The sequence below is a fragment of the Antechinus flavipes genome, chromosome 4, assembly GCF_016432865.1.
Source record: "Antechinus flavipes isolate AdamAnt ecotype Samford, QLD, Australia chromosome 4, AdamAnt_v2, whole genome shotgun sequence".
NCBI classification, from domain to species: Eukaryota; Metazoa; Chordata; class Mammalia; order Dasyuromorphia; family Dasyuridae; genus Antechinus; species Antechinus flavipes.
The window spans coordinates 312,719,996-312,733,452 of NC_067401.1; the positions used below are offsets into that span (position 1 = coordinate 312,719,996).

General features: G+C 34.5%; 1 protein-coding gene across 1 annotated transcript in view; it reads left to right on the forward strand.

The window, feature by feature from the left end:
• Nucleotides 1–13,457, forward strand: part of LAMA2 (laminin subunit alpha 2) — a 770,763-nt gene that overhangs the window by 722,607 nt on the left and 34,699 nt on the right. The window contains exons 54-56 of the mRNA XM_051997719.1: nucleotides 1,755–1,875; nucleotides 5,379–5,555; nucleotides 9,119–9,267. Coding sequence (XP_051853679.1) covers nucleotides 1,755–1,875; nucleotides 5,379–5,555; nucleotides 9,119–9,267 — 447 coding nt within the window. The remainder of the gene's footprint in view (nucleotides 1–1,754; nucleotides 1,876–5,378; nucleotides 5,556–9,118; nucleotides 9,268–13,457) is intronic.

Sequence of the window (13,457 nt, forward strand, 5' to 3'; positions counted from 1 at the left end):
AAGATCAGAAAAACATTACCAGAAATAATCAATCATATCCAAAGAGAAAGACTAAAGCTAGGACAATAATCTGGCATCCAATATAGCCTGGTTTGTTCTCCTCCCTATCATTCACGTATTGGGGCATTTTTTCCACTGGAGCAGAGTATATCTACATCTCTTTGTGATCTTGTGTATAATGGAAATGACACTGAACTGGATTTAGGAGATATGAGCTTTAATTTCAGGTCTGCCATTATGTCATCCACTGTAAGTGACATCCTTTGTAGGTCTCACTTTACCCATCAGAAAAATGAGAAAGTAGAGTGAATCAGGCAATGTCTAAAAGTTCCTTCTAGCTCTCAGCTTTTTTGATTCTCTCAATACTTAAATTGAATATGTAGCAGCAAGCTAGTTAGCTGCTGGTAACAAGTGGAATTATATTAATCATAACCTTTTGTAGTATCATTTGTTAATATTGGCCAGACAGTTCTTGAAAATGTTCCTAAACAGCTCATAAACACACATTAAGTACTCATTTTGGTTCTGTAGAAAATGGAGACATAGTGTCACTTCAGGGACAGAGCAGTGACTTAGTAGCCTCAGAATCAAAGAACAAAATTGCTATATTTAAAAGAATAAGAAATGAGCTGAAGAAAGGTAAGGTAAAGAAAGACAAGATAAGGGGGAAAAGGGAAGAAAAGGAAGGAAACATTTTATATATAATATAGTAAGTCCTTTCTTTCAATCTTATAATAAGTGAAAGTATGAAGTGTCATTTTTTCTTGGACTGTGTTATTGCTTTAATCTACTCTAAAGACTTTAGAGTTAACCTGAAAATCTTTTCAAAAAATGCCATCAAGGATGAATAAATGTACTGGCTTTTGTTAGAACTGGGAGCTTTAAAAGAGAAATCTAATTTTATTCTGTCCTTTGATTAGGAAAAAAAAAGTAATGAAAGAAAAAAAAATCTCATTTTTAATTGAAGGTTCCAGAATCAAAAGACTTTGAATCTTTTGGCCAATATTTCTTTTTAAATTTTTTTAATAATGTCTCTTTATTTTCAAAATACATGCAAAGATAGTTTTCAACATTCACCCTTGCAAAACCTTGTGTTCCAAATTTTTCTCCCTCTCATCTCCCTCCCCTAGACAGCAAATAATATAATATAGATTAAACAAGTACAATTCTTCTAAATATATCTCCATTTTTATCATGATCTACAAAAAAATCAAATCAAAAATTAAAAAAAAAAGCTAACAACAGCAAAAAGGTGAAAATACTATGTTGTGATCCACATTCAATCCCCTAGTCTTCTTTCTTGATGCAGATGGCTCTTTCCATCACAAGTCTATTGGAAGTGGCTTATCAAATATTTCTTTGTTTTTTAATATCATTTATTCAGGCTTCAAAGTTTTATGTTGCTTAGGGGGAAAAAAAACAACTGACTTGTTTCATAGTAAAGAACTGAACACAGAATAGGAGCTCAGAACATGCCTGATTGGTGGTTGTGTGTTCCATCCAGTGTGTGAGGATGCCAGTACAAAGAAAAAATTGCTCAAACTTTTCTGGTTGAATGGACACATGTATATTTGCCTGATAAATTGGATAGATTCTGAAAAATATATGCTATGTACATATGTGCACATGTCTGCATATGTATGTCTGCAGCTGTGCTTTTTGCTTCATATAGCTTGCTCTGTAGCCATAAAAATTATTCAGTTAGCTGACAAAATGACATTGCTATTATTTTTTATTTTATTTTGTTTTGAAAGGCCTGAAGTAAACTTGAAGAAATACGCTGGATGCCTCAAAGATATTGAAATTTCACGAACACCATATAATATACTCAGTAGTCCTGATTATGTTGGAGTGACCAAAGGATGTTCCCTTGAGGTTTGTTGGATTTTGCTTACCTCAAAAACAGACTCATACCATATGTAGTTTAACCATCTAGATATTACATGCTATTGTTAGAGTAAATGCCTTCAGACAGATTCTTCTTCCACATCCTATGTAGGCCAATAATACATGTACTATGAAGTGGCTTTTTTTGTTCTATGAATTTTCATTTCCAAACTAAGTTGGTGAAATGATAGCTCACAAAATAATTATGCATGTTCAGCAGTTTGTCTATTGGTTAGATAAAAGATGTCTTTCATATAAATTAGAGTTATCTTAAAGTAGGGATCTTCCAAACCTACATTTTCTTTGCAACCCACAATGTTGAGAGGGATGGCTTTTGTTAGTGTTGGGATCTTTAAGGAGCAATCTAATTCTATACTTCCTTTTATCGGAAGACAAAAATCTGTGTCCTCCAAGGTATACTGATTGTGTATAACAATGGGCCAAATCTGTTAAGAATAAAATTATATAGGAAAAAGTAAAAGTCCTATATTTGAATTCCAAAGAACAACTGGACAATTACAGGATGGTGGTAATAGCATGTCTAAAGAAAAGTATGAAAAGGAACAAGTGATTTTTAGCAAATGACAAACTTATTTCATATCAGATTAAAATATGACAAGATAGTCAAAAAGGCAAAAAGGCACAGCAACCCAGAGCATCATTTTGCCTTTGTCGGAACATGTGTGAAGCATTTTTCTCAATTCTAGGCTCCTCTTTTTATGGATGCTATTAGACTCAAAGACAGATAATTAGAACCATGAAGAGAATGGAAAACAAACCAGTTGAATAAAATAGGGATTCAGTTCAGTCACTTTTTAGTCATGTCTGATTCTTTGTGACCCTTTTTAGGGTTTTCTTGTCAGAAATACAGGAGTGGTGTGCCATTTTCTTCTTTAGCTCATTTTATAAATGAGGAAATTGGGGCAAAAAAGGATGAAGTGCCCAGCTAGTTAGTGTCTGAGATCAGATTTGAACTCACTCTAAACCCTGCCCAAAGACATATCACTATATTCTTGAACTTACTTCAGCTATTTGGCTGTAATGTGGAAGAGAAATTAAACTTATTCTGCTTAGTCTTAAAACTAGGTATAGTGGGGAAGAGAGGCAGATCTGAGATCGAGGTAAAGAAATACCTCTTAACAAATAGAGTTATACTAAAGACCTGTAAAGTCCCTTTCAATTTTGGGTTTCACCTTTAGACTGGGATTCTCCAGTATCATTCTTTCCATATCATAGCTATTCAGCTCTTCCTAGAAACCATATAGAAAATTAAAGACACTAGTACCTTCCCACCTCATGGTCCCACCTAACTGTCTTGTGCATGGCTGTTCAAAAACACAAACTCTTTCTTATCAGGGAAGGAGTTTATACATATAAGACTGAAAAAAGACTCCTGTTCTTTAAAAGAATGTAAATAATAACCCATTTTATCACTTACTAAGAACATCATGGAAAATCCAAAGTCATTAATTTACTTTAAAATAATATTTTAAGCCTAAGTAAAGACTTTTAGCCCCATTAAATGAAATTATAATTTATTTGGCTTCCTTCAACCAAAAATGTTTGGAGTTTTTTTTTTTTTCTTTTTCTTTCTGGGAGATGTGTCAAGAAGTTCTAGCTGTACACATCACTTTTACTTGCTGCTATTATCTCTAGGATCACATGGCTTTTCACTTTAGGAAATCTTAGTCCATTCTACCACTATCAACCTCAAGAAATCCTTTCTGGGTCTTGGGATTCTGCCACTGCCTCTCTATATCTGCCATTTCTACATCTGCTGCCTTGTCTCTAGAGTATGTTTCTTCCCAGCTAGAGTATAGCTGTCTATACTCTTCTCAAACAAAATGTGCTGAAAGCTGCTAAAATTTAAGTGGCCTTCAAAGAGCTATAGTTACAAAATGAACACTAGACAGACACAATTCTATTATGTACCAAATTAGAAGTTAAGGGGGGAAAATCAAGATACACCTACCAATTTCAATATTAAACAAAAACTTCCATAAGAACAGTTGATAATATACAGGCTCCCTCTGGCTCTTAAAATTCTGTCCCTCAGACTCTTACTGATACCTCAGGGCTTCTACTGTTCATACCACTGAATTGATTTATAGCCGCAAATTGGAACACCAAATCATACAGTGGGGCCAGTTCTGCCACAGTGATTCTAGATGCATCCTGGGAAGCCTGGGGATAAGAAAAAGGGAAATATAGATGGAATTTAATCTTAAAGGAATGGCACTGAGCTCCTAGAAGAAAGTTTTACTGAGAACTTTAATCTTCCAAAGCCCAGCTCTCATTCACATTCAGAAGAAATACACGGGGATGAAAAATTGGCTGCAAAATGAATAGCCTGTATGCTTGAAATGATCGTTTTGTAAAGTCACTTTTCAGTAAACAGGAATTATTTTGCAACTGGAGGATGAAGCAGAGATTTAATGTGGATAAATACTAAAAAAGGAACAATTGACCATATAGTAGTTTCATCTGAACTGTCCCAAGCTCCTTGATTTGAAAATTGCAATAGAAAGCTCAGGAGATTATGCCTTCTGCTAATATTTGTCATTTAAATGCCTTAGCTAGACCAGAAATGTTGTAAGGATAGTCTGCTTCCTAAAAGGCTCTTGCTTTTATATCCAGAAAAGCTAGAGACTCTGACAGCTGATCACTTGGCACAGTTAAATTCTTTCCTTTTTTTTAATTTCCAAAAAGGGTCAAACTGGCCTTGGTAATTTGTTAAATCAACAGCAATTGATTTATCAGCTTGTGACAAAATGTATATCATTTGGGAATAATATCTGCCAGTCCTGATTGCAGTAACAGGCCAGTAATAGTAAACAAGCCATCCATATTTATGTTTTATTTATGTGTTTAGTTCATCAGTAAAACATTAATAATCAGTTGATGAAATGAAGGAGAATGATTAATTTTCAGTTTTTTTCAAGTCAGATGTAACAAACCCTGAAACCTCAAAAAGGGATACAAACCTGTATTCATCTTTTATAAGCTTGAAGCTGGCCAATTGGGATAAAGTTAAATGTGAAAAAATAATTTTAATATTATTCAGGTATTCATTTGTTTGACAAGTAATGGTGGTTCACTTGCTTTCTATGATCCTTATATTTCTTGATAACATTAAATTGTTTATGCTTTCCCCTCTAAAATTACACTATGTGTATCTATGTTGTTCATATTTCATATGTTCCTATATGTGTACATGTTATCTCTCACCAGAGAAAGTAAAACTCCTTGAGGGAAGAAATGGTTTCATTTTTGTCTTTAAATCACTTAGCATAGTCCCTGGAACACAATAGGAGCTTAATTAAAGGTTATTAAATGATTGATGTGTCTGTTTACCCAGTGCTTAGCACATAGTAAGTTCTTTAAAAATAACTGTCGATTTTTTTAGTGGATTTGGAAATGGCATGAAACTGGATAGTAGGATTCCTTTATATTGTCATTTTTAAAAGTTATTTCTATCTTTCTCTACACAGAATGTTTACATTGTTAGTTTTCCCAAGCCTGGATTTGTAGAGCTTCCACCAGTGTCACTTGATGTTGGCACAGAAATCAACCTTTCCTTCAGCACCAAAAATGAGTCTGGGATCATTCTTCTAGGAAGCAGTGGAACTAATAACTCACCAAGGAGAAAACGCAGACAGACTGGACAGGTACGAAAAGACAAAGCAAATAATGTTTGTGCTTGCATGCTCCTAAGCATCTTTTCTTTAAGAAAGATATGAGCAAGGCATTTGAAGTTTATTGTTTGTATTTTGTTTGTACACTGTTCAAGAAGGAAAGTTTTATGACTTTCTTTTACTAGTTGGTAGTAATGACAATTTCACGTCTTACTTGAAACCAAGCTGATTTGATGATAATCACAATAATTGCTAGCACCTATAATGTGCTTTAAGGTTTACACCTTTACAACAATTATCTCACTTGATTTTCACAGCAAGTCTGGGAGGTAGGTAGTATTATTATCCCTATTTTATAGATGAGGAAACTGAGGCTCAGAGTCATTAAATGACTTGCTCAAAAATCTTACAGCTAATAAATATCTGAGGCTGGATTTTGAACTTAAATCTTCCTGACTCCAAATCCATTGTGTCTCCTAAACAATCTTTGACAATATTCATGTCTATCTCTATTTATCTATGATTTCATTTCTAATTTGCATAAAAGTCTCCATTATGATTTTTTTGATTTAGCTAATTAAGAAGCAAGAAACAGGATGTTTTGTTTACACCAAAAAAAAATATGACTTTTAGGTGCCCACCAAAAATATTCAGTCAAGTCGCAAGAAATTTTCCTATTTGTTTTACAGTTATCTTTTCCATATAGAGACTGTCCCCATAACAATTTTAATATATCATGTGTCAGTATAAAAAATTAAATGGAAATTTGGAAGGAGTTTTACAGATGCTGTACATGACAAATGAAGGCCAGCATATAACTAAGTAAAAGTTTAGAAACTCGGAAAATATATGTACAATATTGTGTGTGTCTATATATATATATATATATATATATATATATATATATATATATCATATTGCATAATATCAACATAGTTGGATAATAATAATTCAGATTTCTTTTCTGGTACAAAGGGAGGATCAAAAAAATTTTACATGGATTTTTCAACTGGGGGAATGCCCCTAATCCTTGTGATATAAAAAGGATAACTGCAATATTATTCCCTATTCTTTCTGACCCTAATGCAAAACTAATTCTACTGATGGAGAGGAGGTTTGACATGGAATCTAAGGCCAAGAAATTGTTGCCTCCTTATTAAAGAAAGTTTGGTAAAGTTTCTTAAAAGCTTCAAATACAATGAGCCACCTACATCATTTCCCAAATTTCTGTTCTTTGGGCTTGACCTTGAGCAATCCCACTTCTACTCACAATTAGATTATCTCACATTAAATCAGCAATGAGGGGATGGTTCCCTCCTTGATTCACCATTATAATTTATTTTCTGTCATCAGCCTCCACTCGATTAGCAATAAAGCATAGAGAATTAGTTTTCATAAGTACACAAGAATTTTTTAAAATTTGGTACTGAAGCTGTGGCTTTATCAGTATAGGAAATTTTCATTGAAAAAACTCCCTCTGCCAAGATATATCAACAAACTATATACTCTTTAGGATGTCCACAGGGCATGAGAGAGAAACTTTGAACCTCATAAAACCAGTATGTCAGAAGCATTTCCTGAAACCAGGTCATCTTAACTCAAAAGTCAGAACTTTATCCATTATATCATGCTACTTTTCAATATTAATAATAATAATAACATTATGCATCAATGAAGTAATAAAGATTAACACAACTTTCTAAAATGGTTTCCATAAGAAGATAATAATTTTTCTTATCATTAATATATCATTTGAGTGACAACTCCAAATATCTATTACTCAGTGCCAACCAACCCAGTTCAAATCAACAACTTAGAAAAATATTTTCCCTTTTATTAAAAATTTCCCATAAATAATCTATGATAGCTCACTCGAAAATTAGTACTAACTTTAGAGTGATCCAATTATTTTTACATTTTAAAAATAGAGCTCACTCCTAGAACACAGTCATCTAAAAACACTGCTCTTAGGGCTGAAAAAGTGAGTTTATAATAGTCAACTTCTGTTAGTCACAGGATCTGTGCTTTTCAAATTGGCCAATTTTCAAAATATATGTTCTTGTCCATCACATTTAACAATGACATTGCCAGAAAATTTCACAAAGATAAACTTGGGCCTTGAACATATTCAGTTACTTGGCAGAATTTGTGGCTTGAGATAAGCAGAGTTTGGGAGAATTTTATTTTTGTGGATTTTTTTAAATCAATCAGAAAAACATTTCTTAAATGACTACTACATATTTAGCACTGTGGGCCCTTTCTTTATATGCCATGAGCAAAAACCCAGATCTTTAGAATATTCCATGTTCAACACAGCTCTTTCCTACTGAGTCAGAAAAGGAATGATTGAGGCTATTGTGAACATATGATTCCAACTTCTCACTGCTGAGGAGAACTCCTTAGGAAACACGATTGTATCCAAGCTCCCTGGGGTCTATAACCAGATACCAAAACCATATTGGTTACTATAGTAACCATGGCAAGGATGAAAGCAGGCACATTTTTTGGAAGAAAAATTGTTTTCCTCCCTTCTGACTGTGGAATAAAAAGTTACACATTTGTGATAACAATCTAGTCAACGAGCTAGCGTAACATACCTTCAGTTTAAACTGCTCAAAATGCCATGAGCTTGAGAGCCTGAATAAATCTTTAAAAACCAGCTGGAGCCTTTCTCCCATCAATTTTACAATATTATTTCTACATGTAGATATCAGGACTGAGACTTTTTTTTACAACATTGGTTTCCTGGTCAGGTTTAAGAACAGGAAGCTGTTCTTTGGCCTAGCACTTGTACCAGCAGGATTATATTAGAAGGACCATCAGATTTGGGGCAAGATATCTTGAAGCTTCCAATTTCAGCTCTGGATTCTAGAGCTTCAGCAAATCACTTCACCTAAATGGGCCTTTCTGCCATTATCTATAAAATAACAGAACGGGGCTATACAACTCTGAGGTCCTTTGCAATTATAGATCTATGATCCTATAACCTTTTCTCTCTCAGAAACAGTCATTACCTTCAACATGGTAGCTAGACTGCATGATGGAACAGATTCTGATTGGAACTGCCTTAGAGACTTAACAGCTATATGACACTTGAAAAGTCACTTAAATTCTATCATCCTCAGTTTCCTCGTCTGTGAAATGGGAATAATAATAGTGCCAACTTCATGGGGCTGTTGTGAAGATTAAATGAGATAAAACATGTAAAGAGCTTTATGAATTTTAAAGCAAGTAGAATTGCTAACTATTATTACATATATATTAATTACATTATGTGTTACTATTAATATATTATTATATTATTGCTTTGTTATTACACTGTGTTGTAAATGTAATATTATTACATCACTATTGGTACTATATATGTATACTATATATATATGAACTTCTTATTGTTATATCTCAGGTAGATGTGTGAGTCAAATCCTTATCTTGTCTAGAAGTCTATGAGGGTATCAAGGATAAGGATCTCTTTTCTTGGAAATAGAATCCTAGAGTGACTAACTTCATAGTCCTCTCCAGATATATCCATGACTAAGTGCTACTTTGGACTGCCATGTGATCTCAACTAATCAGCCATCCATCCCCCATCACAGGCCTATTATGCTATATTCCTGAACAAAGGCCGTCTGGAAGTACATCTCTCCACTGGAGTGAGGACCATGCGCAAGATTGTGGTCAAGCCAGAGCTAATCCCATTTCATGATGGGAAAGAACATTCCATTCATGTGGAAAGAACAAGAGGGTAACAACAGCAAAATGGTTTTTAACTGAAATCCAATGATAGAGTCAAATGAAGTTTTTCAAGACTGCTTAAAACAGTTGTATATCTTTAACTACTTTTCTTGAGTTTTTAGAAACGTAATTTCATTTCTTTTAGAACTTTTATACTTTAGAGATATAAAATTGTCAATTGAGTCTCATCACTTTAGACATATAAGACTAAATTTATTATTTGTATGTGAGAGGCAAAAAAGCACAATGGATATCATACTAGCTTCAAAGTCAGGGAAGACTGTATTGAAAGTCAGCAGGTCTGAAAAAATAAACAACCAAAAAAAAAAATCATTCTTCTTTCACCCTAATATAAATTAATGAATGATGCCTTTCTTGCCACCCAAGAAAACTGTCTTCTTGACCTGTGGATGAGTGAGTGAGCCTTGTATTTTCCCAATATTTATTTTCTCAAAAGATTTCCACAGTTCACATTTATCCTGTTACAAAAAGGATCAGTGTCATTTATTTCTGTCCCTTTGATAGTTTAGAGGGATAAAATCAGGCTAGTCTGCATAATAAAACTAAACAACAAAACTAAAAATTTGAGGTACCTTTCCTAAGATTTTACTGTAAGATAGACAACCTCATTCCAGCATATTAACAATTTCATTGTTAGATTGAATATTTAGGAAGAAACTGAAAGTCAAATTTATTGTAATCAGAGAACATAAGGAATAGACTAAAATAATCAACAGTATCAATGCACAGAAACTGGGCAAGTTAGCAAAGTTAACCTGTAGCCTATCTCTAATTCATTCAGTATATATATCATTAAATTTCCTTAATAATGTATATAATATAAAGAACTAGTCATTGCCTTCAAGCTTTCTGTCTATTTAGGAAGCATGGCATGTACATGAAGAACTGTAGTACAAGGTAAATGATGATCAATGCCAGGAGGGCAAAACAAATTTCTAAGGAAGTTTAGAGAAGGTAGTGCTCACTTCCCACAAGAGAGTAAGGGGAATGGAAGAGAGGGGAAACTAAAGCATGCTTTTATGGGCCAGGTGACAAATGAGTGGAACCTTGCAGAAAGGATGGGAATTAAAGCAACTGAAAATGGGAGAGAGTAGAAAGCATTTCAGACAAGGAACTACATGAGCTAGAAACAAAGGCAAGATTGATATAAATTCCTTAGGAGAATGGGCAATGTCTTATTTGTCTTTGTTTAACCTTTACAGATTGACATGGGTGTTTTTTTTTTCTCCTAAAAGTACTTGATAAAGATTTGTGAAGGGAGGATTTAAGACTGTACAAGTTGCTTTGTTTAAATTTCTTATAAAATTATAAATGGTTCATCCAATCACAATAAGCTAATCATCCTAATGATGAAATGGGGGGAAAAAACATGGATTGGAAATCAGATCTAGGTTTGAATTTATTGCCTGTGTTATCTGGGACAAATTATTTAATTTTTCTGAGCCTCAGTTTTATTTTCTATATGATGAAGAAGTTGGACTAATCTCTAAAATCTTTCAGTTTTAAATCTTATAAGTTTTTTCCAACTACTATAATTAGTCTAAAATTCAGACATAAATACATTAAAGAGAAACTTGACATCTTAAGTTTCTTGAAGGATAAGCCCTAAATATAGAACCTTTCTTCTATCCCTGCTATCTTCCAAAGATGCTTAATATACTTTTTTCAGTTTGCCTAAATCTTCAGAAATACTTTGTGGTTTATCCACTGTACCACCTAGCTGCCCAGAAATACTTTAGAAGACCAAAAAGGGCTTGCTTAAATAGATTTTTAAGCCCTGGGTCTGATTTTAGGTTCTCACAGAAAGAAAGTGAAGGAAAAAAAAACTAATAAAAAAAAACTAAAATAAAAACAATCTTGGAACTTGCTGTTCTCAAAATGTTTTAGTAAACACATTTTCAAAATTTTTCTTCTTTAGTCTAGATCTGTGATTTCATTGGCTAGGGGAATCCTCTTGAGGAAACTGCAGCTACAATACAGATTGAGTCCTAGGGCTCTTGGGGTCAAGTGACTTACTCAGCATCACCCAGATTTTGTGTCATAGGCAGGATTTTAAATCTAGGCCTTTGCTATATACTGAAGCAATCTCTCTCTCTCTCTCTCTCTCTCTCTCTCTCTCTCTCTCTCTCTCTCTCTCTCTCTCTCTCTCTCTCTCTCTCTCTCTCTCTCTCTCTCTCTCTCTCTCTCTCTCTCTCTCTCTCGCTTTCTCTCTCTTTTACACACATTATGACATGCTCTTTCTAAGAAGTTATCATTGAACATTTCAGGCCACACTGAATCTCCCAACGCTAAGTCCCTGTACTGTGCTGCTGTCCTCTATGCAGGTGTTTTTAAAAGAAGGGGATTTATTGAATCTATCCTCCCAGCTGTAAACTATCAATACAGTTTTTATTAGATTAAGCATAGTATACATTGAAAGCTCTTCATTCAGTTAATTGTCCATATAAACAAACAGTTTTGTTGTTCACAGATCATTATCTGGTAGTATAGTAGTGGACACATCAGTGTATAGTCACTGAACTTAGTGCTAAAATTAAAACACATTTTCTACCATATTGTCTCAAAAAGTACTTGCAGATCAAAAAAATGATGAACACCCAACATCTCATTATTTAGACTCTAGAAGAGGAACTGAGAATAGCTGTTCCTACATTAGAACCAAAAGCAAAATGAACAAAATATGTTCTTGTATATATGTGAGAGAGATGTGAGAATCCATTATTTAGTGACCACTGAAGAATTAAGATGTCTATCCCTCTCTACCCTCTTATTTTTGTCTCTAGAATGCCCTCCTTTGTAATTATATCACCTGTTTGAAATCCCAGAAACCTCCTGAACTTGGAGTAGGAGATGCCTCATTCTCCTGGAGGAGGCTCAGTTAGCCCCATAGAGCCCACTTTTCCACACCCTGTGGCACTTCTAGAAGAGGCAGAAGGCTCTTGTCTCTTTTCCCTTGACCTCTTGTCTTTTTGTCTTCCATTTCCCTCATCCTTCTTTCCATTAATTTCCATTGATTCTCATTCCCCTCCCCATTCTCCCCTACATTCAATCTGTGGCAGCATCTTCAACAAAATTGTCTTTCAAGAGAATTTGGGAGAGGGTAGAGAGGGAGAGAAGATAATAAAGCACATACAATGACAAAATTCTTTTCTAAAGAGAAGGAAGGCTAGTCCTTGCTACCCCTCTCCCAAGAACCTTGTACTCAAGGTAATGCATAAATTAATTAGCTCTTGTGGATGCTTCCTGTATTCCTGCCCCTTTCCTTTCCTCCCTAAGCTCTCTCCATCCACAACCCAGATACAAAAACAATTGTCCATATAAATCAAGGAGGAATTTAGTACTAGAATTCCTTCACTCAAAAAACCTATCAAACAAGCAATAAATCAACAAGCACCTACTTATGTACCTGGAAATGTGCTAGGTTTGAGTTATACAAGAACAAAAGTAAAACAATTCCTGTTCTCCAGAGATTTATAGTCTAGCACGGAAGAGATGTGAGGAGAGAGAGAGAGAGAGAGAGAGAGAGAGAGAGAGAGAGAGAGAGAGAGAGAGAGAGAGAGAGAAAAGAATGAGGGTAAAAAGAGGAGAGCACTAGAATGGAGGGAGGAAGGGCTGTCAGATGAGTCAGAAGAAAAGAAGGAAGGGGGAAAGAAGAAAGGAGGAAAGAAGGAAGGGAGAGAGGAAGGAAGGAAGGAAGGATGAATTTCTTAAAGTACCTACTTTAAGGCACTATACTAAACATTTTACAAATATTATCTCATCTGGTTTTCACACAATCCTGGGAGGTATATTATCTCATTTATAATTAAGAAACTTGAGATAGCTGGAGATTTAAGTTACTAGCCCAAAGTCACACAGTTAGTGAATGTCTGAGACAGGACATGGATTTTGGTCTTCCACATTCCAGGCCTGGGAATTCTATCTAGAGATGAGGAAGGAGTACATTTTAGGAATGTGGGCCAGCCAGTACAAATACACCAGGTATGATAAACAATATGTATGAAGGAAAGTAAGGTATAATAATGTTAGGAGGTTCTTTTCTCCCAGGGCTGTTCTTACTTAAGTAGAATACACAAGCACTTACATGATGTGATCTGAGGAAACTTTTTTCCTCCATAACCCTCCACAGAGTTGGTGTTCTTCAAGTCAAAATTTAAGTATTCCAGTGTTAGGGAGGGA